At 62.3% G+C, this 20,289-nt stretch overlaps 3 protein-coding genes across 7 annotated transcripts in view; 2 read left to right on the top strand and 1 right to left on the bottom strand.

The window, feature by feature from the left end:
• The window catches only part of OPRL1 (opioid related nociceptin receptor 1), a 30,009-nt gene extending 12,422 nt beyond the window's left edge, over nucleotides 1–17,587 (bottom strand). For 2 of the 3 annotated variants that reach the window (XR_016387977.1, XM_089897227.1), the window contains exon 1: nucleotides 2,888–17,587. Coding sequence is in view for 1 of the 3 variants with exons in the window: in XM_089897227.1 (XP_089753353.1) it covers nucleotides 2,888–3,393 (506 nt within the window). In the remaining 2 variants the exon portion in view is untranslated. The remainder of the gene's footprint in view (nucleotides 1–2,887) is intronic. The other variant, XM_022597653.3, reaches the window with a different exon arrangement.
• Nucleotides 9,945–11,044, top strand: LKAAEAR1 (LKAAEAR motif containing 1). Its single transcript, XM_030762879.2, is given in 3 exon segments — nucleotides 9,945–9,964; nucleotides 9,967–10,337; nucleotides 10,469–11,044. Coding segments are annotated over 3 exon segments (660 nt in total). The 5' UTR covers nucleotide 9,945; the 3' UTR covers nucleotides 10,739–11,044.
• On the top strand, nucleotides 14,712–20,289 carry RGS19 (regulator of G protein signaling 19). Of its 3 annotated transcripts, none has more exons than XM_022597658.3 (6): nucleotides 14,713–14,825; nucleotides 17,376–17,473; nucleotides 17,684–17,805; nucleotides 18,950–19,024; nucleotides 19,161–19,395; nucleotides 19,468–20,289. In XM_022597658.3, the coding sequence occupies exons 2-6, from the start codon at nucleotides 17,444–17,446 to the stop codon at nucleotides 19,657–19,659; spliced, it is 654 nt and encodes a 217-aa protein (XP_022453366.2). In that variant the 5' UTR covers nucleotides 14,713–14,825; nucleotides 17,376–17,443; the 3' UTR covers nucleotides 19,660–20,289. The 3 variants fall into 3 exon arrangements, with proteins under 3 accessions (XP_022453368.2, XP_022453366.2, XP_022453367.2); XM_022597659.3 differs by lacking the exon at nucleotides 14,713–14,825 and adding an exon at nucleotides 16,861–16,880; XM_022597660.3 differs by lacking the exon at nucleotides 17,376–17,473 and having other exon boundaries at nucleotides 14,712–14,825.

The following is a 20,289-nucleotide window of genomic DNA, read 5'->3' as shown; positions in this document are numbered from 1 at the left end:
TTGCCAAAGACCCATCTGACAAAGGACTGCTGTCCAGAATGCACGAAGGACTCCTAATGCTCAACAATAAGAACACAGACAGCCTGGTTAAAAATGGACCAAAGACCTTAACAGACCCTCAGCAAAGAAGACATACAGACAGCAAAGAAGCACATGAAAAGATGCTCCACCTATGTCATCAGAGAAATGCAAATTAAAACAACAGTGAGGACTTCTCTGGTGGCGCAGTGGATAAGTAAGAATCCGCCTGTCAATGCAGGGGACACGGGTTCGAGCCCTGGTCCGGGAAGATCCCACGTGCCGCGGAGCAGCTAAGCCCGTGCGCCACAACTAATGACCCTGCGCCCTAGAGCCCGTGCTCTGCAACAAGAGAAGCCACCGCAATGAGAAGCCCGCGCACCGCAACGAAGAGCAGCCCCCGCTCGCCGCAACCAGAGAAAAGCCCGCGCAGAGCAACGAAGACCCAACGCAGCCAAAAAAAAAAAAAGATTTTTTTAATAAAATAAAATAAAACAACAACGAGATACCACTACATACCTATTAGAATGACCAACGTTTGCAACCCTGACACCACTAAATGCTGGTGAGGGCGTCAGAAGGCACAGCCATTTGAAAGACAGCTTGGCATCTTCTTACAAAACAGACTCTTACCATAAGACCCAGCAATCACCCACCCTTCGATATTTACCCAAAGGAGCTGAAAATATATCCCCATAAAAACCTGCACACGGATGTTTATAGCAGCTTTATTCATAGTTGCTGAAACCTGGAAGCAGCCAGGATGTCCTCCAGTAGGTGGATGAGTAAACTGTGGCTCACCCAGAAAATGGAACATTATTCAGCATTTAAAAGGAGGGAGCTATCAAGCCATGCAAAGACACGGAGGGCCCTACATGCGCACTGCTAAGCGACAGAAGCCAGTCTGGAAGGCTACAGACTGTATGATTCCACATTCTGGAAAAGCAAAACTATGAACACAGTAAGAAGATCAGTGTTTGCCAGGGGTTGGGAGGTGGGAAAGGATAACAGGCAGAGCACGGAGGATTTTTAGGGCAGTGAAACTATTCGGCGTGCTACTGTAATGGTGGATACATGCCATTATATATTTGTCCAAACCATAGGAAGTACAACACCAAGAGGGAACCCTAAGGTAAACTATGGGTTTGGGGTGATTACGATGTATCAAGGTAGGTTCATCGGTTGTGAAAATGTACTATTCTGGTGGGGATGTGGATAATGGGGGAGATTATGCCTGGGGAGGGGAGGGCAGGGCAGGGACTATATGAGAAACCGCTGTACCTTCTCCTCAATTTTGCCGTGAACCTAAAACTACTTTTAAAACATTGCCTGGAAAAAAAGAGCAGGGACTGGAACTGGGCGTTTCTGACCACCGAGGCAGTCCACCCCGTGCCACGGCTCAGAACACATGGTTCTGTCTCTGAGCCCGGCGTGCTCACAGCAGTTCCCAGGCACCACTCTCCGTGGGGACTGCTCGTGGGCAAGACGACCTCCCCTCTCTGCTCTAATCAAGACGTGCCTCTGAGGGTTTTGACGCCCCCGCGCAGAGGAGAGACCCCACAAGAAACACTCACAACCGGAAGGAGGAACAAGCCCACCCCCACCCACATTTCTCACCCATAGCACACCCTCCAGCCACGAAGGGGCACGTGAGTCTAGTACCCCGGGGTCAGCACTGGGGGAGGGGCAGCTGCTCCTCGCAGCCCCTTGTCTGAGCACACACATGACACACACCAGCACGTACAAATGTACAAGGGCATGCTTACACACATGCACCCACGGACACAGCCACAAGGGCGTGTGCACGCGCACACGTGTGTGTACACACACAGACAGCACTCGTGTGTGCCCACATGCACATGTGTGTGCTCACACTCACGCATTCATGCCCACATTCAGATACACGTACAAACATGCACATGCTCGCACGTATTGTGTCCATGCACACAGATGTATGTACAAGGTGCAGTATACACACGTATATGCACACACCCAGACGTGCGCACATTCACACGGGGTGCACACTCATGCGTGCACACACATTTACACGCTCACATGCATGCGTATGCATACACGTGTGTACACACATGCACACGTGCATGTGTCCCCACACCGTCCCGATGCCATCCCCACACGCTATTCCCACCCTGTCCCCACATTCCCCCCATGCTCTTCCCATTCTACCTCCCCATGCCATCCCCACGCTGTCCCCCATACTGTCCCCACGCTCTCTCCCACGCTCTTCCCACTTTGTTTCCCCATGCTGTCCCCTCATACTGTCTCAGCCATCCTTCCACAACGTCCCCACACCATCCCCCATTATGTCCCCCCAGCAGCGTGGCTGCCATCCTTGACCCCACAAGCGTTCCCATTCTGAGCGCCAGCAAATGCTGGAATCGGCCCAAACACCAGCAGTGAACACGGAGCCCCGGAGCTGAGGAAGGGGCTTCGTGAAGCTGCCCCAGCACCGGACCTGGACGACGCCGACAAGAGCTGCCTTCCGGGATCACTGTGGGGCCCGTGAGGTCCTCACGCGGCAGCTTGGCTGGGAGCCTGGCGCACGGCTCAGATGGAGCGTCATCTCTCAGGAGTCAGGGTGGCGCTCCATCTGGGACAGAGCTGCGCCTCCTCCCACACCCGGACTGGACCCTGCCTCTCCCTCTCCCCCAGCCAAGTGCCTCTGCCCTCAGGAGCTGAGCCACCAGGGCCTCAGGACTGACCCTGCCCAGTGACAGGGGGCCAGGAATTGAACAGGGGGTGGGAGATCCCCGCGTGCCAAGGCTGCCAGAGCAGCCCCTGCTCCATGCCCTCGGCAGCTGCTCGGGACCCACCGGTGGGAAAGGGGGGGCGGGGGAGGTGCCCAGCCTACCTGAGGATGACATACATGACGAGACAGTTCCCCAGCAGCCCCCCGATGCACACAGCCAGGTAGATCCCCACGATGGTGACCTTGAGCCCGAGGGGCAGGAAGGCGCCGTGGCTGGCATTGAGCATCAGGTGCGGGGGCAGCAGGCTGTGGTTGGGGCTCAGGAGAGACAGGTTGCCCTGCAGGTGGCCGCCGTAGAGGACTTCCCAGAACGGGGCAGGGAAGAGAGACTCCATGCCCCGCCCTGCACGCAAAGCCCCACGGTACCTGGGGAGGCACAGGGACATGTGAGCGCAGCACCCAGCACCCACCCAGCCCCAGGCCACAGACACGGAGGCACGTGCGTGTGCACACACATACACACACACACCGGGCACACGGAGACACGCAAACGTGTATGCCAGGGACGGGGCACACGTGCACACACACAGGGACACAGTCTCAGCTGGTCTGCGGGCTCCCACATGGGATGCGCGGATGCGCTTACACAGCGGGATGTGTCCACCCATGGGGGCTCACAGACACACAGCATGCACACACACACACGCACACAGATGCCCAAAGCTGCCCTCGTGCACACGCAGACACAAAAGGGACCAAGACACACCCAGAAACACCTGGAACACTGGACATAGGGCAACCGAGCACAGGGCCTCCTCCTGCCCCTCCCCAGCCCTGCCTGAGAGCCGCGGCCACCACAGGTCACCTCCACGCCAGCCCCCAGCGGCTCAGCCTTACCTCGGTGACCTCCGTGGGAGCTGGGACCCCGGAGGCCCTAACCCTCGGCCTGCGGCAGAGCAGGGCTGGGAGTGCCGGCCCGACTCAGCTCTGGGTCTGGACGATGCCGCGGCTGCCGCACAGTGGCAGCTGCTCCTTTTCCTTCTCAGACGCCAGACCAGACGCAGCAGGCTGGTTGCACGGAGCTGGGGGAGGGGAGCAGGCTGCGGCTGCAGGGGGGCGGGGCCGTGCAGGATGGAGGAGGGGGCCCCAGGCTGGACGGGGACAGATGCAAGGACCAGGGTGCACCCTTAGAGATGAACAACAGAGAGGCTTGGACCCACAGAGCCCAGACGGAGACAGGCTCGAACACATGGACACAGGGATAGAGGTGCACATGAGAACTCAGACACGTGGACGGACACACACAGACACACACACACACACACACACACACACACAAGGACGCACAGGGACTCAGGAACAGACACATGGAGACACAGGGACAAACACACAAGAACAGACACAAAGGACATGCAGAAACACACAAAGACATGGAACGGAGACTCGGAGAGACACACACAAGACAGAGACAGACGTGAAGCCGCATCTCACTCAGAAGCAGGGCCTTGGACGGACTCAGACCTGCCCCAGCCGGAGTTCCATGCCCAGAACAGCACCCCTCAGCTGGGATCCCAGGGCAGCTGAGCCACAGGGGGCCGCCGGTTGGGTGGCTGGGGCCCTGCCCAGCCAGTCCTGATCAGATCAGAGCCTCATAAACAAGCAGGATGTCTGGACTGTCCAGTGTGCCCCACGTGCCTCCTGGGTGCCAAGCCCATCGCAAGCACAAGCTTGTCCACCCCCACCACCCCTAACTGTGGGCCTCAGCATCACCTCAGCAGTGTGAAGCCACCTGTCAAAGGGGCAGAGACAGGGTTCAAAGCCAGGTCTGTCTGCCACCTGAAGACCCACCAAGGGCACCTCTGCCTCAGCTGATGGGTCCCTGAACATCACTGCCTCACAGCCTGGGCCCCCAGCACCCACACAGCAGAACATGGAGCTGCCTCCTTCCCATCCCTGGGGTCACATGCCTTGTGGGTGACCCCTGAGCTGAACTGCCAGCCCCACCCAGTCAAGGGGTCGTTCTTCCTGCCCGGGCTCTGCCCACACAGCCCAGCCCCTGCTCGGAGCATCCGTCTCCAAGGATGGGGACCTGGTTGCTAGGCGACTGGCAGCAGCGGCGCTAGGATACCTGGCGAGTCAGGAGAGGACAGAGCAGGCAAGTACCCCGGGGCTCAGCACCGCAGGCCCCCACAGGGCTTATCTCTGCGCCTTCACCGCAGTCGGCCCAGGGACATGTGTGGAGGCATGGGGCACATCTGCAGAGGCACTCAGGACACAAAGGCTCACAAAAACACACACAAAGGTGCCCAAACAGGCACACAGGTAAACAAACAGACATGGGTACATGCTCAGAGGACTCACAGACACTCGAAGGGACCCAGAGACGCATGGGTCACACCCACGCAAACCCACACTAGGGTGCACGTGAGGCACAAGGTAGACACGGGAGAAGAGGCAGATCAAAGCCTCAGACGCCCAGGGGACACACGTGCACCACCACATTCTCCAGGCAAAGCTCGAAGCCCCATCCCATTGACCTTGGGAGCCCCAGCAGGGCAGGAACCCCAGGGGCTCGCCCTCCTGCAGCCTCCCCGACCTGGGCTCCCCGAGGTCTGAGCAGCCAACCTCAGCCCCTCCCACCCCCACTGCCTGGGCCCACCTGCCCGCCAGTTTACGAAGCTGCTGCGTTTCCTAATGGCCTTCAGCCTGGGGAAAGGGCGGGGCTCGGAGGCTGCCTTGAGGCTGGGTGTGAGTTCCAGTCTGGACAGACCTCCCATGAGGGCACATCGTGGGGGGCCAGGCCAGGGTACTGACGACACTCCCTGGGGATGGTAGCCCCCAGCCCTGGACCCTGCAGGGTTCCCACAAAGGGGGCCTGGCCCAGGAAGTGGCCCAGCCTCTCTTGAGCCCTGTACGGCCAGGATAGGACACAGAACATATGTGTTACACATGGGGCAGCAGGTAACACGTGTGAGCATCTGTATCGAAGCAAGACAACCTCGAGCACACACGTCATATGCAGGCAAAACAAAACACGCAAGGGCACCAGCGGCAGCCCAAGACGCGCAGCTTACGTGATGGACGGCACAGAGCACGGCGCCGCAACGTACCAAGTGACAGCTGACCAGGGCTACACCTGGAGGTCACAGGCCTTCCGGGCAGGACCCAGGTCCCAGAGTGCCGGTGACACCCACAAACTGGGGTGAACGCACCTCACTCTTGCACCCAGTGACCCAGGGCCCGTCAACGCCAGATGGCACACTGTCGGCTGCCCCTCGGTCCGCATGTGCTTTGCCACCCCCCACACCCCCCGGAGTAGGGCATGGGAATCAAAGCACAGTCGCCAGCAGCCTCACCCAGAACAGCCATCCCCAGGGAATTCAGCCACCAGGCCAGTTGTGCTGTTGAAAAGTAAAAGGAATGGGGCTTCCCTGGTGGCGCAGTGGTTAAGAATCCACCTGCCAGTGCAGGGGACACGGGTTCAAGCCCTGGTCCGGGAAGACCCCCACATGCCGCAGAGCAACTAAGCCCCTGAGCCGCAACTACTGAGCCAGTGCTCTAGAGCCCGCGAGCCACAACTGCTGAGCCCGTGTGCCTAGAGCCTGTGCTCCGCAACAAGAGAAGCCACCGCAATGAGAAGCCCGCACACCGCAACGAAGAGTAGCCCCCGCTCGCCGCAACTAGAGAAAAGCCTGCGTGCAAAAAAAAGTAAAAGGATTTTCATAATTCTGGGCTTCTTCATAAAATATTACTTTTTCCTTGTGCTTTTAACTTCCTAATATTTACACACTGTGACAGAATTGTAGATTTGCAGTACAATGTTAAATTTTGCAGTCATTTAATAATCCTTATTGATATTATTTTGAAGTTTTCAGGTCTTGGCATCGATCGGCGCGCTCTTAGATCTCAGCATTCCCCTCAGCCCTTGAAAAACACATGAATCCTGGACACAGAAACAGGCGGGAGATGTGGCCCAGGGCCTCACAGTGGCTGGGCCCCAGACACAGGGAGCACCTCTCCTCCCAGGGGAGCTGTTGGGGGGGTAGAGAAGCAGGAAGAAGCTCCGCTCAGGAATGTGAACTATGCCAACACCAGGCCCTCTGGGAGTTAAGGAGGAGCGGGTGTCAAAGGTTTTCAATCCTACAAAAACAGAGGGAAAGTTACAAGTCCCTTCCTGCAGGAGAGTGCGCCCATTCTCCCCCTCCCCCCATAACTCCCACTCTTGCAAGTCACTTCCCCCCTGCATCTCCCTGGCCAGGACCCTGGGAAGCTAAGAGGAGGGCCCAGACTCCTGTCTCAGAGAACTCACTCCTGTGGGAACGCAGACTGAGGGCCAGAGGTGGTGCTGGCCTGGGCTGCGTGTATCCAGGAGGACTGCTTGAAGGAGGTAGGTCAGCCTGCCTAAGCCCTCACTGCTTCTTCTGGAGCCCATAGACCTTCGCCTTCAAAAGCCCCTCGGTGATGCTGAATCCCAAGGCCCAGGCCTCACCCTAAAGGCACAAGCCCTGCGGCAGCCGGGGGCGGGAAGGGGAAGCATCCAGGGAACAGCTCCTGCAAAGGCTTGGGGGCTGGAAGGATGGACAGTTCCATGCAGCTTTGGGAAGCGGGGGATGGCATGCCAGCTCCCGAGATATGGGGCCACAAAAGCGAGGGGATGTATGTATGCATGTGGCTGATTCACTTTGTTGTACAACAGAAACTAACACAGCATCGTGAAGCAATTATACTCCATAAAGATGTATTAAAAAAAAAAAAAAACCTTACCCTCTCACTGGGAGGCCAGAGCAAACTTCCAAAAACAATGGCAACAGTCAACAGCCTCCTTCGGAAAGGCCAGAACCTCAGCTGAGACGCCACCCCCAAAGCCAGGACAGTCTCTCCCCTCAGGGACTCAGGTCGTGAACTCCCAAAACGGCACCATCCATGGGCCTCAATGCCCACCTTGGCACATCCATGAATGAAGGGAAGAGGCATGTTTACACTGTGGGAACCACCAATACATTAACAAATTATGGACTTAATGCACTAATTTTGGCCTCACATCAACTGCGGAATGAGTACATGGATTACTGAATCCAGAATGATCTGATGAGTGCATGAACACATTAAAGAATTAATCAATTAAGTGAATCAGTTATAAACTATTATGAAATTAACAAATGCACAAATAAATTACAGAAATCTAGGACCCAGGACCCAGAAATCAAAACCCGAGTCTGGGGACTTCCCTGGTGGTTCGGTGGTAAAGAATCCGCCTTCCAACGCAGGGGACGCGGTTTGCTCCCTGGTCGGGGAACTTAGATCCCACATGCCGCGGGGCAACTAAGCCCGCGCACCACAACTACTGAGCTCACGTGCCTCAAGGAGAGAGAGAAAACGCACACACCACCGCTAGAGAGAAGCCCGCGTGCCGCAACGAAGACCCAACACAGCCCCCCAAAAAAAAGAAAGAAAGGACTTCCCTGGTGGCGGAGTGGTTAAGAATCCACCTGCCAATGCAGGGGACACGGGTTTGAGCCCTGGTCCAGGAAGATCCCACATGCCGCGGAGCAACTAAGCCCATGCACCACAACTACTGAGCCTGCGCACCTAGAGACCCTGCTCCGCAACAAGAGAAGCCACCGCGATGAGGAGCCCGCGCACCGCAACGAAGAGTAGCCCCCAGCTCTCCACACCTAGAGAAAGCCTGTGCACAGCAACAAAGACCCAATGCAGCCAAAAATAAATAAATGAATAAATTTATTTGAAAAAAAGAAAGAAAATAAATAAATATTTAAAACAAGAAAACAAAACCAATGGTCTAAAAAAAAACACCACCCCTGTTCTTACACCACCCCTGGAACCCCCAGACTTGCCCTGGAAGAGGTGAAGAGTCCTGGGTTCTGCTGTGGGAGGCCTCGAGGGCCATGAAGAGGGGGAAGGGGCTCAACCACGAAGGTCTCCTCAGATCTGCGCCCCCTGACCCCAAAACTAGGCAGCAAAGACCTCTCCAGCCAGGAAGCTGGGCCCACAGCCCGCAGAAGAGTGCGTTTGGGGCTCTTCAGAAAAGAAAGAGAGCGCACCGGGCTGTCAAAGCTGAGGGTCATCTCCCTCGTGGTCCTTGACAGCCGGGAGGTCCCGGGGCGGGGCATCTGGCCGGGGACCTCGGTGCACTCGGACCGAAGTTCTGACCACGCACCTCCCCGAGGGCTCGCCCCGCCCCCGTTGGCTTGGGGGAGGGGCGGGCCTCCTGGTTGCCGAGCAACCGCGTCAACAAGTCCCAGAGAGTCTGGGCTGAGTTGGAGGCCCAGACCCGAGAAGGCAGAAAGTATGGGGTGTGGAAATGGGAGGCAAGGGCCGGGCGCTCGACCGCCGCCGCTAGGGACGGGGCGGGGGAGGGTGCGGACGCCAGCCTCTGTCCCAGTGTGGGCCAGGACCCGGCCCAGGATCTGGGGTCCGGGGTCTGAGGTGCTGTGGGCTGGGCCGGGCAAGGAAAGGAGCCCTGCAGGGCTGCACCGGAACTTCCGGGGTGTTTCCCTCTCCCACCTCGGGGGCCCTTCCCCCTCTACCACCTTTTCCCTGGGCTCCTCTCTCCCCTACTCCATCTAGACCCAGCGTGGGACAGGCTGGGGGGATGGCGTCTCCCCTGCAGCAAGCCAGCTGTCCATTCGACTCTGAGACTCCGCCGCACACAAGTGAGACCTCCCACAGACACACAAACGGACCCACACAACATCAAACACACACACATCTCCCAGAAAAGCATGAGTCCTCTGCCCAAGATATAATGAAGGCCCACCCCCTCCATCTCCAGCCCCTAACACTAAGACAGAGAGGTCTGAGGCCTACGCAGACATGGGGGACGGACACAGCGAGGGTCCTGGCATGGGAGGAAGTGTCCTCCTAGCCTCACCCAGAGCAGTCTCAATCTGTCTCCACCCCTGGGTAGTGCCTGAGGTCAACTCAGGGGTCTCAGCATTTTCCCAGTGCGGGAGAAACAGCCCGTGGGCAGGAAGGGAGTGGATCCGAAAGTTCTAGCGGAATGCAGGAGTGAGTAAGGAGGCTGAGCTGACGGGGACGTGTGCCAGGTTGTGGCAAAGCTGCAGAGACCAGAGGTGTGGGCCCTAAGGCGGGCTGCACGGGGTCCAGAGGGGCCGGAGCTGGGAACCCACGGCGGGGCCGGGTCAGACCGAAGGAGCGGGCGCGAACGGGACATCGTCTTCCCTCGGCAGGGCCCGAGGATGCAGCCAGAGCCGGCGAAGGGACCGCGCGCAGGGTCCCGCGGCAGCGAGCGGGTAAGGGCGCGCAGGGCGCAGGGGCCCGCGTGGGGTGTGCCAAGGCGGAGCCGCCGACGCCGAGCTGGGCCCTCACGCCGGAGGGCCTGGAGGCCATGCGGCCCGCGCAGCGCCACAGCCACCTGCTCTTCGGCGACCTGCTGGAGGACGTGGGCGCGGCCGCTTCCGTCTTCCCGAGTGAGTCAGCAGAGCTGGGGCACCGCATGCCTGACCCGCGCGCGTGGACGCTGCAGCTCGAGACGCCCGCGCAGCGCCAGGACCGGGTCCTCGGCGTCCTCAAGGCCGCCGAGGCCCGCGGCCGAGTCCGCGCTCTCCGACTGCGCTACGCCCGCCTGCGGGTGAGGCAGGGACGGGGCCGGGGCGAGGAAGGGGCGGGGGGACCACCCGGCCGGGGGCTCTGAGGGCGAGGCGGGGCCGCCCGTCGCCAAGGCTCCGCAACAACCCCGCGCCCTGACCCCGGCACCCGCAGGCGGAGGAGATCTCGCTCCTAATCCTGCGGCAGAAGTCCGCGCGCGCCGCCCTCCGGCTGGAGCTGTTCCTGCCGCCGCAGCCGAAGCCCACGCGGATCCCAGATCCCCTAGACCGTCGAGAGGTGACTGCAAGCCCGGGAAGGGCCGGGGAGGGGCGGGGGCCCGCCCTCCGCCCCGCACACCCGGCCCCAGCACCTCCTCCCCCGCAGCGGAGGCGCGTGGAAACCATTCTGGAGGAGAAAGTCGACGGCAGCATCTTCCCGCGTTGATGGCGACCCCACAGTGCACGACTGTGCCCCACCCTCCTACATAAAGTTCTCACTTTCAAAGCGCCCCCTGGTGTCTAGGCTTCCTTTCTCTAGGTCCCCTGGGAGGGAAGGGGGGAAGGATGGATGCTAAGTCTCCCACATCCGATGTCGCAGGCATTGGGGTACTCAGAGTGCAGCTCCTCCAACAAAGTGGAAAGCTACAAGCTGGCTGACATCAGACTCACGGGGGCAGGGACACCCCTAATCCCCCAAATCCCACGCTGCCCCCATCAGGCAATCTGGTGCCCTGTGAGTCCGTGGGAGCCCCCAGCCTGGGTGTGATGGGAGGAAGAGCCTGGCTCAGCAACAGTCACACCCCCAGAGGTAAGGGCGGCCTCAGGGAGAAAGTGGTACCCAAGCAGGACCCCAGACTGCAGGTCATTCCATCAGAGGGTCAGCGAGGAAGGTGACATTCTGGACAGGAGAGTGACTGCAGAAGCCAAAGCTGGCCTTTGGACAGTCAGCCATGCCTGGGAGGTCCTCAGAGGACCAGGAGACTGAGGAGGGGGAGACCCTTCAGGCAGAAATCACCCTCGGGTCTTCCTCTCCATCTCGATCATCTTCCTCTGGCCCTGTGATCCCCCTTTCTGGACCCCCCCCCACACGCGCGCACACACACAGAGGACAGGAAGGACACCGCCCCTTTCCATTCTGACAAACCCACATCCTGCAAACCCTCTGGATTCTGAAGAACCTCCCATGTTCTGGACAGATCTCCCCTTCGAGAACTTACTCTCCTGCCCAACACAGGCTCTTCGCAGAGACTGAGATTTCTCTTAGCCGGCTCTCCCTTTTCCTCCCTCCCAGCAGTCCAGTGGGCTACAGGGGGGGGGGGCCTCAGACAAGGCCCTCCCCTGCCAGGAGGCTCTGGCAGAGTTGCCAGCCTGCAGCAGAGAACTGGTCCTGGAGGGGTGGGCCCTCTACTGGCAGAGGTCAGAGCTGGGGTCCAGCAAGGAATCCTGCTCTGTGGCGGCCAGTGCCCTCCCTGACGCAGCTCAGAATGGGGACCTGAGCCCTCTGTAACCTCAGCAAGCCCTTCCCCCTCACAGGACCCTTCGCCTGTTCTGGGTTGTTGCACCCTTGGCGTTGATCCAAGCCCAGAACTGTGTGTGGAGCTGGAGACTGGAAGCTCCATGAGGGAGGGGGGAGCTCTCTATGGGGGGGGATGCGGGGGGCGGTTCAGGCAGGTAGGGGAAACAAGGAACAGGGGAAGAGAAGGTGGCTTGGGCGAGGGGAAGGGGGGCATCAGGCAGGGCACTTGAGGACAGAGGATGAGAGAGGCACCCACCGCCCCGAGGAGGCCAGCAAGAGGGCGGCCTCACAGACAGCTCTGCACCAGGCGTGGGGCTGGCACATGGGCACCCTTTGATCCCCACACCAGGGAGGGGTCCTCGGTCTGCAGAGAAGGCCCGGGAAAGTGGCCGAGGACAATTCTGCAGGGCCTGAAGGAGGCTTCTGCTATGGGAAAGCAAAGTATGTAGGCCGCAGCCCAATGTACTGGGGGCTGGGAGCTCATGCTCTAGACAGAGGGTCCTGGGTTCAAATCCCACCCCCAGCATTACCTGCTGCACAGCCTTGAATGAGCCCCTGCCCGGCCCACCTGGTTCCTCCTGTGGAATACGGGATAGACTCCCCAGAGGAAGGGCAGAAGACCCAGGAGGGCTGAGGCAAGGGGCACGGAGAGGCCTAAGTGGCCGGGGGACATGCGGGGGTGGTGAGAGGAAGGACAGTGTATGGGGGGCTGGGAGGGGGAGGGGAGGGCCAGAGAAGCGTACAGAGTGGGGCCTGAGTGGAAGAGAAGTGCGCTGACCCACACCCACATCCAGCTGCCCCACACGTCTCAGGAGGCGGGTGAAGATGCCACGTCAAGTACCATGGCGTAGGCAGGGCTGTGTGACCTTGACTAAGCTCTGGCCCGTCTTTGAAGGACCTACCTCCCGGGACCGTTATCTAGGCTAAATACAAAGCAGCCACCTCCCATCTGGGCAGGCTTCCAGCATCTGCCCTGTCCCAGCCAGCCTGTCAACATGGCAGCCAAGCCCCCTGGGCACAGGGCATCAAGACGCCCCCCGGACTGCAAGGCCCCTCTCTCCTCCCTGACCTTGGCCCGCACCCTCTTCAGCTCAGCTCCTGCCCTGCTGCCCTGCCAGCGGCTCCAGCTCCGTCCCGTGCTGAGCAAGCGGTAGCACTGAAACACCCCCCCTCGTCGCTCTGCAGTTCTCCTTAGCTCTCCTCACCTCTCACCCAGTCTGCAAGTCCACTTCTTGTCTGCTCCGGGGCTTGTCTGTCCTGCTCGCTGCCAGGTCCCACGGACTGGCACACAGGGGACACGCAGACATTTGCTGGATGAATGAGGAGCTCACGTAAAATCTCCACTGCCCTTTATGCCCCCAAGAGCGCTGAGGACAGTGAGCACCTGCAACCTGAGCAACTGGAAGGCACTTTGTGAGCGGGCCCTGGGTGCCGGGGACAGGAGCTGCCTACGGTTGGGGGCCAGGGCCACTCAGACACTGGCCCAAAGCATGCTGGGATAAGGGATTTAACTCACAGGCCAGGGGGACTCAGACACTGCAGACCACTTCCAGAGCAGGGTCAGGGCCCCCCAGACACTGGCCCAAAGCATGCTGGGATAAGGGATTTAACTCACAGCTATACCAGGTCATAAGATATGAGGAGAGTTGTCCAAAGAGAAGGGACGGGCATTCGTGGCAAAGGGGAGGTGTGGCTTTAAACTGTAGAACATCTGGGGGCAACTGGAGGGGTTGAAAGGGACTCAGCCAGGCCCCGCAGACAGGGACATTTGGCGACCCCGGATAGAAGAACCAGTACCCCCAGCATCACTGGCACCGAAGCCCAGGAACCACCTTCCTTGGGAAGTCCCCTACAGCACGGTGACAGCGCGCCCTTAACCCTATTTCACAGGTGAGGACACCCAGTGCCGGAGAGGCTAGGGCCAGGCCGGGACTGACCACGGGGGACAGTCCTTTCCAGGGGGCCTCTCCCTCGAGCGGGGCAAGTAACCTATGGGGACGCCCCCCCCACACAACCTCCACCCCACCCCACCCCGTAACGGCAACGCTGGACCGGCCCTGCCGAGCAGAGCCGGGGCACGGCCACACCCCCAGCTGCCGCAGTACCAACTCAGCCGCCCCGGGGGGCCAGAGGCCCCATCAGCTGCACGGGCCATCCTAAGCGACGGCGGGGACGGAGGCGCCGCGCTCCTGCGCGCCGGGCGGTGGGGAGTGGGCGCGTGGGGCGAGGAGCCGGCCGAACGCGGGGCGGGGCGCGCCGGGCGGGGCGGGCCGGGCCGGCGTCTGCCCGCGCGAGGAAGTCCCGGCCCCGCGCTTTGGGGAAGTGAGGCCGAGGCGCCTGCGCACTGAAGCCTGCGCCCGCTCCCCGACGATTCGGCCGGACCTCGGAGCGCGCGGGCCGGCGGCTGCGGCGCGAGTGCCTCGGGAGCGCGGCCGGTGAGTGCGCGCGCGCGCGCGGCGCCGAGGACCGCGGCCCTGCCCCTCCGGCCAGGGCCCGGGGGCCGTGCGGGGCGGGAGCCTCGGAAACCGGCGCCGGAATCCGCGCCCCAAGGACTCCGCCGCGGGGTCCACGTGGACCCTGGGCCGCGGCGGGACTGGAGCCCGTCCCCGCGCGTGGGGGAGGGGCCGTTGCAGCCGGGTTCCCCTTTTCTGCAGCTCGAAGCCTGGGGAAGTGATTGCTCAAAGCGGGGGGGGGGCCGGAAGAACCCAGGTTTCCGCGTCTCCCGTCCCCCCCCTCAGCCTGTGGGGAGGGGCCGAGGCGGGACACCCGGTTTGCCCCCGCCCCCACCCTGTTGCATCTGGCAGCCACTCATCCCTGCCAGTCGCAGGGAAGGCGCTGCGCCCCCGGCCCGAGCCGATCGGGGGCTCCAGGCGCCAGCCTCGCTCCAGAACGCGCAGGAGGACCTCCTGCCGTCTGACTTGAGTCCTGCTGCTGCAGTACACGCCCCTTCGGCAGCCAGGGTGGGGCCCAGAGCGAACCTGGCCCCTCCCGCCCCTGCCTCGCCTTTGGGTCGCTGGTGAGTGGGGCGCACGGCGAGTTCCTTGAGATTGGGGTGGGGGCGTCAGAGGCTGGAGGAAGGGGCAGACTTCTCCAGGCCAAACCCCACCATGAGAGAGAGGGAGGGAGAGAAGTGGGTTGCCCCCACCATTGTAGAGGTGGGCAGTGGCGAGGGTCACCAGGGCTAGGAAAGACCTGGCCTGCCTTGGAGGAGCCAGGCTGGGACTTACCTACGGGGGAGGGGGGCGGCTCGGCAGACAGGAAAGGTGCTGAGGAGGATGAGAAGAAGGGAATGGAGCCCCTCTGTCAACCCCCCTCCCAAAGGTTGTGGCATTTTTTTCCTGGGATTGTCACATTTTCTTATTCTTTTTTTGGACTGGGCGGGCTCGAGGACGTTCTTTTTCCTTCTGTGGAGCAGAGCAGCAGCCGCTCCCAAGGGAGCCTCTGTCCCCAGAGGCCAAACTTGCTGCCTGTCCAGCTTCTCCTATCCCAGACTTAGGGACCAAAGCCTGGAGGGGCTGGGGGAGGGGAGGGAGCCCCCTCCCACGTGCCCGAATGAGGGGCGGGAACCCTGGTTCAGACCCTGTACCCCCACCAAGAAAGAGAGCAGGTGCCCCAGGGGCACAGGTGGCCCCAGCCAGCCTGAGGAGGGTGCACGGAGCCAGGCCCAGGGATGGGTGACCAGGTGCAGGGCCTACAACCAGGACAGAAGGGACGGCCTCTCCCCCTGCCCCTCCTGCCCCAGCACCTGGGCCCTGCATCCTCAGGCAGGTCCCCTCGTCCAAGTCAGAGCTGAGTTGGAGAAGGCAGCCTAGAGGGGTACAGTCTTCAGGGTGCTGGGGGGGCAGGGGTTGGGGCCCTGCCCCCGCTCACAGTGGGCAGGGGTGCAGAGGAGGAAGAGCCGCTCTGCCTGGGGAAGTCACAGCCCGTCTGGGGTACAGCTACCAGACCTCAGAGGTTGCCACACCCCTTCCTTTCCCTAGAAACTTGACCCCTGAGGGTAGGCATGCTGTCGGGCTGCTTCTTCCCCATCTGTTTGCTGGAAGCCAGTGGGATCCAGTTGGAGGGTCCCCCCCCACCACCAGCGATCTCAGGGGAAGCCAGGCAGGTGGCCAAGTGGCCAAGGCCCCGTGGGACCCTACACCTGGCCCCCAGATTTGGGTCAAGGCCGAGGCCTCCGCATGCCCAGGCTCTGGAGGCAGGGGTGCCCCAGGTGTGCATATCCCGGGCTGTCCCCTCTGAGCGCAGCACCCGGTCAGTGGCTGGGAGGCAGGAGCTGCCTAGCCTGGTGACTGCCCCGGGGCCTGTCCCAGAGCGTCCACTTTCCTCTTCTGCCATTGGACACCCCACGAGGCCAACATGGACCAAACAGACATTAAAAGGCCAAGAGCTGAGGGATGGGGGGCAGCAGGGCGGATGATCATTTAATGAGAAAATAAACTGAAACCAAGTCCTGAGCACCTCGCGACAGGGTTTCAGGAAGGTCCGCGCGGCAGACGTGCCAGGGGGCGCACCCGGCCCCGGGGGTGGGCCGAGGTGGGCGCAGGCCGAGGTAGAGACTGGGAGGCAGGTGGGGAGGCGTTCAAAACTGCCTCCTGGACCCTGATTGGCCGCCCCCGCGGCTCGGGTCCGCGGGTTCCCCGCGGGGGCCGCTCACCCGGATGGGGCTCCGGCGCCCCCCGCGCGTCCGCACCGTGGAAGGTGCGCCCCGACGCCGAGCGGAAGGGACCCCGCGGCTCCGACCTGCCCGGGAGCAGGACGCACCCCATCCCCCGCCGCCGCCCGGCGCGCCCGCCCTGCCCTGCGGCAGGCCTGGGGCCGCAGCCGCAGCGGTTTCCGCAGCCTGTGGGGGGGGGAAGGGAGGCCGGGAGACCCTGGGCGCGGGAAAGTGCCAGCCGAGTGTTCGGGTGCCGGGCCAGTGACCGGGCCGAGAAGGTGGCGGTCCCTGGCGGCTCTCGGCCGTCCTCACCGGTGCCTGCTGCACTTCCCGCACCCTCAGGACGTCCCGCCCCAGCCCCAAGTCCTCCTTGTCTGCAGGCCTGGTCTGCTGCCCCTGCTGAGTCCCCAGGAGCAGGTGGGGAGCCTCCCCAGGGCTGATCCGGACTCCTCGTGGGGAGCAACCCTCACCACCTCCCAGCAGCCAAGGAAAACCTGGGATGGAGGGAGCTGGGATGGGGGGGTCTAAATGTCTGACCACCACCCCTATGCACCGCCCTTATAGCCCCAGACTCTGGGGGCCTCCAGCCCCCTTGGGAGGGGCCAGGAGCCGGAAACCGAGAAAGAGGAACCCTGGCTTCCGGCTTCCCAGGGAGCGAGTAGATGGGGGTGTCCCAGAACCTCCTGTGGAGATCTTGTCTGGGGTCCCCTCCTTCCTGACCCCACATACCCTCACAGCCACAGTGTAGACTGGAGTGGGGGTCAGGGCCTGGGCAGAGCGGTCTGGAGGTGGGAGGCCGGGCAGGGGGCCGGGGGACACCTCCGGGAGGAGGGAGAGACTCGGGACCTCTTCAGGGGGGCAGGCTGCCACCGGTGTCAGGTCCTCCATGAGAGTCCCGGCCTCTCTTCTCAGAGCCCCAGGCTGTGGTGAGGGTCCTGGAGCAGGCACCACGGAGCCCCGGCAACCTCTTCCACCCACCCATGCCCACCCCACCTGAGGCTGAGAAGCAGGTGGGCCGCCTCCACCGCTGACTCTGTCCCTCGGGGGCTGGGGGCATGACTAGGAGTTGGGAGACCCCTGGACACCTGGGAGGCCGGAAGGGTCACGCCCCGCCGGGAGCAAGCAGGCCCCCAGCAGGCGGGGGGGGGGGGGGGGGGGGGGGGCGGGGGGGGAAGTAGGTGGTTCTGCCTGGAGGCTGACGCGGCCCCGTCTCCCCCCAGCACACAGGGCCAGAGGAGGGGGACCAGCCTCCCTCCATGTCCAGTCGTGATGCGGCCCCCCCGGCCCCCCCCAGGCGCAACCCCTGCTGCTTGTGCTGGTGCTGCTGCTGCAGCTGCTCCTGGTACGTGGGCCGGGGGCGCACCGTGTGCCCGGTGGGCAGGGGGCACTGAGCAGACCTGGGATCCAGGGCCCCACTCCTCAGCCCCTCGGGGGGCTTTCGAGGCATCACCCACAGCACTCATCCAGGGGTCTGGTGACCGGCGGCCAGTGCCCAGGCCCCTCTGTGTGTGTGATTTTCACGGCTGGTGTGCCGAGGTTGTGTCCACATGCAGGCACCCAGCCAGCACGTGCACGTGTGTGTGTGTACGCGCGCACGCGTGTGTTTACTGCAAGTCCGCCCAGACTGGCCCTGGGGACCTACAGCAGAACAAAAGCAGGTCCTACACATTGTGTCAGGTGGAGGAGCCTTAAGCAGAGACCTGGCCCTGGGACAGTGCAGGGGGTGGACGTGGGGCCTCCAGGGGGGATGTGGTTTCTAGGCGCGTAGGGAACCTGTTGGGGTTTTTGTGCCTCGCAGAGGCCTGGCCCTTTTCGGGCTTCCACCCCGTGGCTGTTGAGTGGACAGCGCTGAGGGGACCCAAAGGGGGATCAGCTGAGCAGTGAGCAACTGAGGCCTGAAACAGGAGAGGGACCGCCTGGGGGTAGAGACACGAGGCCGTGAACTGTTAGGGCTCATGGGGGCCAAGCGAGGAGTGAGGAGTCTGGCGTCTGGCGTCTGGCGGGTGGGGGTAGGGTGGGAGCTGAGTTCTGTCTGGCCCTTTGAGGTTGAGGTGTCTGTTAGCCGTCTCAGTGACCCTGGGGCGAGGTCCAGCTGGAGGTGTGGACTGCGGAGCCAGCACTGATGCTGTGCCCGGAACTAAGGAGAGATGCAGGGCCCCGAGGGAGAGTCAGGGGCCAGACACACGGGCTGGGGGCTTTCTCCCCATCAGTCGGAGTCTCTGGGAGAAAGCAGTGGGGGTCGAGGTCAGGCCAGGGAGGGAGAGGTACCCGAAGGGCCTGTGAAGCCCCAAAGGCAAGACAACGGGCCCAGGGCCGGACCGGAGATTGGGAAAGGAGCCGACCCACCCTGCAGGGGGTTCACATGTGTGCTGAGAGCCCCTAGGCCTCGTGCCCATACAGACGCGTGTCGGTGTCACTGTGTGGCCAGCGTCCTGCGCGCACACGCGTGCCGCGGAGGGCAGTGCCACCGTCCCCTCTGCTGGCAGGAACGAGGAGCGGCGGCGAGCGTGGCGGGCCTCCCGAGAGAGCAGGCTGCAGCCCCTCCCCAGCTGCGAAGCCTGGTGAGTCTTGGCCGCGGGTCTGCGCGGGGCGGGGCGGGGGGGGGGGGATGATCCGGGCGGAGGTGTGGGGGATCCGGGCGGAGGGGGCGGGGCCTGGCGCGGCCTGTGGCCGATACCCGGATGCCCGTGCCTGCAGTGCCACGCCGAGCCCAGAGGAGGTGCGGAGCTGGGCGCAGTCCTTCGACAAGCTAATGCACAGCCCAGCGGGCCGCAGCGTGTTCCGCGAGTTCCTGCGCACCGAGTACAGCGAGGAGAACATGCTCTTCTGGCTGGCCTGCGAGGAGCTCAAGGCCGAGGCCAACCAGCACGTTGTGGACGAGAAGGCGCGGCTCATCTACGAGGACTATGTGTCCATCTTGTCCCCCAAGGAGGTGCGCCGCGCGGGGACCGGGGTGGGGGGCGGGGGCGCCTCCGGGCCCCTGACCGCGGCCCCTGTCCCGCAGGTGAGCCTGGACTCCCGGGTGCGGGAGGGCGTCAACAAGCAGATGCAGGAGCCGTCGGCGCACACATTTGACGACGCGCAGCTGCAGATTTACACGCTGATGCACCGAGACTCCTACCCCCGCTTCCTCAGCTCCCCCGCCTACCGCGCCCTGCTGCTCCGGGGCCGCTCCACATCCTCCAGTGAGGCCTAGACTGCCCACCGTGGCTGCCTGGACGCGGGACCCCTCCCGCGGGCAGAGACTCCTTTCACAAAGGCGCTTCACGTGTGGGGCACACCCGCCGGGCCCAGCGCCCGGGGCGGCCCCAGGCAGGAGCTCCAGGTGCTGGGCAGGCCAGAAGCCCCCTTCCCCACCCAGAGGACCCAGCGCCCCAGGATCCAGCTGAGAGGCGGGCGTGAGGGCCTCTGGGCCTAGGCAGCCCCTCCAGCACCACCACCCCTACTGAGCACTTCCTGCTGGGGTTCCCACCTGGTGAAAGGAGGCGCCCTCCCTGAAAGCATCCTGGACCCACAAAGCTCACAAGGTCCTCCTCCCCGGGCCCCTGGGGGCCCTGAGAAACGCCTTTGGTGGAGAACAGAAGCTCTGTGCTGCCTAGTTTTGTGACAAGAGGAAACCTCCAACTGGTACCATCTGCACCGCGGGATCAGACCCAGGACCTCAGAACCAGGCTCAAGGCAGCAGGACCCGGCTTCTCTTTTATATGTTCATTGAGTTTACGCCAGGAAACATGGCACTGTGTGTTTTATCAAAAAACAAAAAAAAAGTTTTCATATTTAACTCCACTCCTCTTCCCCCCAAAATAGAATCTTATTATTGAAGATA

Source organism: Delphinapterus leucas, chromosome 15 (genome assembly GCF_059928025.1).
Source record: "Delphinapterus leucas isolate spDelLeu-1000000601 "Yukka" chromosome 15, BTC_Dleu_Yukka2, whole genome shotgun sequence".
NCBI classification, from domain to species: domain Eukaryota; kingdom Metazoa; phylum Chordata; class Mammalia; order Artiodactyla; family Monodontidae; genus Delphinapterus; species Delphinapterus leucas.
The sequence above is the reverse complement of the archived record's forward strand: the minus strand, read 5'-3'. Positions and strand labels throughout refer to the sequence as shown.